Source organism: Crocodylus porosus, unplaced genomic scaffold, assembly GCF_001723895.1.
Source record: "Crocodylus porosus isolate Cpor-Errol unplaced genomic scaffold, CroPor_comp1, whole genome shotgun sequence".
In the NCBI taxonomy this organism is placed as follows: Eukaryota; Metazoa; Chordata; order Crocodylia; family Crocodylidae; genus Crocodylus; species Crocodylus porosus.
The window spans coordinates 65537270-65541992 of record NW_017728886.1 but is presented as its reverse complement, the minus strand read 5'-3'; the positions used below and the strand labels follow the sequence as shown (position 1 = coordinate 65541992).

The 4723-nt window shown below is 35.1% G+C and overlaps 1 protein-coding gene across 1 annotated transcript in view; it reads right to left on the bottom strand.

Annotated features, from left to right (window-relative positions):
* KAT2B (lysine acetyltransferase 2B) overlaps positions 1-4723 on the bottom strand; it is a gene marked incomplete at its 5' end in the record, with an annotated part of 84413 nt that overhangs the window by 48873 nt on the left and 30817 nt on the right. The window contains 3 exons of the mRNA XM_019532857.1: positions 50-241; positions 1284-1465; positions 4294-4383. Coding sequence (XP_019388402.1) covers positions 50-241; positions 1284-1465; positions 4294-4383 — 464 coding nt within the window. The remainder of the gene's footprint in view (positions 1-49; positions 242-1283; positions 1466-4293; positions 4384-4723) is intronic.

Genomic DNA, 4723 nt, shown 5'->3' with positions numbered 1-4723 from the left:
GTGCATATAGTTGCTTCATCTTGAAAGTAGATGAGCAGTGAATCCTTACTTTGGAAAATGGGTGAGAATTAGTGTTCGTTTCTCCTGAGGAAGCTTGTCTTTTTCCTGCCTAGCCTGTTCCAGGAGTTGCCGCCTCATAACAGTAAAGACAGAACGGAGTAGTGTTCTCCCAAACACCTGTGTTGTTTCGTACCGAGGTAGACTGTCACAGAACTGGGGAACATTACAGTAACAAAGCCACCTGTAGCAAAAAAGCCAAATAATTAGCAAAACCAAATGTGTAAGTAACTTGATCTGTCATATCCACAAACCACTCTTCGCATAAAGACAAAATGACTACATAACACTATTTAATACATACGCAAAGTAGCACTTGTAGGGTCTAATATTCCTCTGAAAATTAGACAACTCCTTTCGAGATCTTCCTAAATACCTACTCAGTAAATTTCAGGGTGCACAATGAACTTTTGCTCCAGACAGAGAAACTGCACATCCCACACTCCAAATCTATTCACCTCCCATTTATCTGGTCTCCCCTATTTTTCCTGCCTCTAATTATGTGTCACTGGCATTAGCCAACTTGGTCCTCTTCCCATAATATTTCACCTTTTCAGGGTGCATGTAAAAATAAATGTCACTTTTCATTAATACTTTCCTAATCTGTACTGTCCTCCACCACTCCTTCCTTCCAAGTCACTTCCTCTTATTAAATCTCATCTTAATGTTCGTTTTTTCATTTACTAGCAACTCCCTTTATAATGGGTTTTGCCTTCGCAAACTTAAGTTTTACATGACTGGTAGATGTATTAGGGCACTAAAGGGATTATCAAACAGTAGGACTAAGTAGAGTATCAGCTGATGTTATACTGATATCTAAATATCTGATGGAAAATAACTCTGAGGTTTTTAAGCAACAAAAACTTTTAAAAATGTTTTCAACAACAGTTTAAGTTTGTCTGAACTTCTACTTCATGAAATAAGGACCTAACATTCAAACATCCAATCAGATTTAAATTAACTTGACAAAAACCATTCCAAAATTTCGTAATTTTGAAATATGTACATCAGTACCTACTTGTTCTATGCATATGGTTTGCTAAATGAGACCCCACTTCTATAAATAGGAGAACACGTATGCAGTGCCTTGTAACAGTGGTGAGTTTCCTGAGGCCACCATGGTCTACAGGAAAAGACTCTGTTTATAAGAGCTTGCACTGGCATATCGAGCTATAGGATCAGTACCTATACTTTGAAAGTGAAAAATTAAAGCAAAACATAGTTACCTTGTGTAATTTACTTTATAGCCAGCAATGTCATCATTAGGTGATCTCAATCTTCGTTGAGATGGTATCTCCAAGTGCCAGTAGTTAATGCGGTTTAAAAACATTTTAGCTAGCTCAACTATTGTTTGTCTTTCCTTTGATGGTAAGTGGCTAAATTTGTACTGCACAAAATTATTCACACCCTAAAAGAAAAAGATAGAAAAAGTCATAATAAAGTATTTATTCATTTTTTAAATTTTTGCATTGACCACCATTACCATTATTTTTAGAAACAAAATTTACATTACAGTTTTAAAAAATAGAAACACTAGGAATTCACACTACTTCTTCAACCCCTATGTATAACTGCAATGTGCTGATTCCACTGAATAAAATGTCACGCTTAGTCAAGTATATTTGATTCTATTTCCCTCTAGTGGTTGGCTTACAAAAAAGATATAATCTCTACATTCTCTGACTTCACACAGTAGAAAACCTTTACTGAGGAAGAAGGAGGAAGGTCACAGATATACCATATTGCAATTTGGCAGATAACCCTAATGCAGCCTTATTTTCTTTGCAGACTAATATTCAACTGTTGGAGATGAGATTCTGTGACGTTTCAGACATTTTGGGTATGCCTACTTGAGATGCTAACTGCGCAGTAGCTTAACAATACTGTGCAGTACCGCATTATAGCACAAACAGTGCTAATATGCTACTGCACGGTATTATTAAGCTACTGCACAGTAGCATCACTAAGAAGGCGTGTGCTGGCACTATTGTGCAGTAACTCTGGTTACTGTGTATTAATTTAGTACTTGATTATACAAGTACTAAATTTAAGGTGCAGTAACCACTGAGCATTAACAAACATGTAGATGCACCCTTTGGGCCATAGGAATGAGCAAAAAATATAACATACTAGCTCACTTGTTACTTGCTGATGACAAATATCAATTACTGACTGGCTAAAATGAAATAAAAAGTTAGTCTAAGCCAAACTGCTACTGTTTGCCACTGTTTTGTCCACCCCCGCCTTGCTCTCTCTTTGCTGCCTCTGCCTGTTACGACTCACCTTTTTAGCCTTAAATTAATTCAGGTAAGGACTGCCATTTACTACGTGGAAGTACAGCACAATGGATCTGCCATCTAAAACATTTAACTGCGAATAAATGCATAGATATTTTTGCTGAAAGGTATTCCAGCCTATTTACAAAGAGGATATAAACTGTACTACTATTGCATCTAATGGAGACAATCTTTAAGTATATACCGCTAAAGTCTTTTTTTTTTTTTTGGAAACAAAGTTCCAGAAGTTTCTTTAATCTACTCTATTGGATGTGTGCAATATAACCAGTTAGTATGCAATGTATCCTATGAGTAACTACCTGCTTGGTAGTCATACAAACAAATCCCAAATGTCTTCCTCTATTAGTGCAAAGTTTAAATTTTTAATTTAAGAACCTTTGAACGAAAAAACAGATATCCAGTGCCTATTCTTTTCTGTTTTACAGGGTACATAGACATCGTGAAAAATAGCTCTAGGGCAGGTTTAAAATTTCCCTCAATCATTTCTATAACAATGCATTAATTCTGAAGTCATGAACATTTAAGGAAAGATCTTGTTAACCGTACTTAATCCCTGACCATTTAACCAAAATCCTCTGGTTACTTTTCAGTAGTGGGTAAAGCTTGGAGTGCATCTATTTGAGTCGTGTGTTATTTCTTCAGGAACTGCTAGTACTATATCTGCACATCATTTCACTTCACTTTTTATATTATTCATTTAACAAACATTCAATTAAAGATAGCAGAAATGTGTCATCAAAAGAAATTTTTGCAATTCCTACACTTATCAAATCAAATATAACATTACTATCTTAGCAATTTTTACTGTGTGGCTGAGTTTGCTGAATTTGCTGAAAATAAAACCAATTAACTGAAAATATTGCTCTAGTTGACAAGAAATGCTTTCAAAATAAACTGTAAATAGAATTACCCTTTCAACTTAGTATTTAAATTTCTTTAATGAAATAATCAAAGGAAATACTGACAGTGTCTTGTTACTTGAACAGGCTTTGTATAAAATGTATTGTAAGGATAAAGTATAAGACATTGTGTATATTACATGTTTTTCTAAACGAAGAAAGTCCATAATGTTATGTATACTCTAGTTTTTCCTAGAAACCAAAGAGTTCTGTTATAAAAAAATGTTTCCTGAGTTACAGGAAACAAAACATAAAATAAAATAAAACATTTTACAGTGCATAACAGAGTCAGAAAATTTTTAAAGATTATTTAACAAAAGACTATATTTTCCAGTATGCCACAGATTGCCTGGAAGATATTAAGGTCCTGATTCACCAGAGTATTTAAGCATGTGAGCAGTTGTTGTTTTTATTTTTTGGAGGGTGGGTTCTGGGGGAGGGAGTGCTGGGGTTTTTTTTGGTGGGGAGCAGGGGTGGATAAAGTTAATGGGTCTACACATGTACTTGAAGAACAGGCTTATGCATCTTGCTGAAAGGAGGCCTGACATTTTATGCATTTTCTTTATTTACCAAAGAATTTATAAAGATATCAATTATTGTTGAATAATTGGCTTTGTATGTGCTTTCTTTTGTCTGTCTTTGTTTTGTAGTCCTGGACTGAGATTCTGACCCCTCTGAAGCTGGCAGTAAAATTCCCATTAATTTCAATAGGAGCAGTATTTCACACCGAAACTTTACATTCCAACAGAGGTTTTTTCCAGTGATAAAATAAACCAAGATTAGAATGAACACACACAGAAGGCTACTATTTGAACTAAAACAAAATCCCTACTCTAAATAACATTAAATTATGACATGAATTAATTAAATATAGAATAACCAGGCCATAACTAAGAGACTAAAATCATCCTCATGAAAATCTGGACTATTTGGACTTTTGCTCAAAATGACATGGAATATTCCCATCTTGTCTAAATCTCCCTGCCTTCAAGAAATATTTGGACTGCTGCACTGCTTCTATTAAAAAAAATCATGTTTACCTGTTCAATACTGGGCTTTTCAAATGGAGGGCTTTCCAAAGATCCTTCTACTACAGGTTTCCCCATCTGTAAAATGCATTTCCTCAAAAGCTACAAAAAAGCAACATTACTTTTTTAAATGGTTAACAGTTGACAGCAAAAGCCATGGTCATACAACTATTATTAAAAATTGGTGGCATACATTGCAGTCTTTATTCACTGCTACATTAGTTTCAAAGTTAATTGCCTTGCCTCTTGAATGGCACCAAAGAAAGACTAAGTCCCATAAAACTAAATTACAGGCAGTCCTCAACTTACGACATTTCAAGTTATCTCAAATGGCACTTACAACATCTGTAAATTAACACCCTGTTTCGATGTTCCAAGACAGGTTTCACCTTTACAACGCTGGACACACCTGCATCCAGCTGGTAAATCTGTTGTGGTGAGG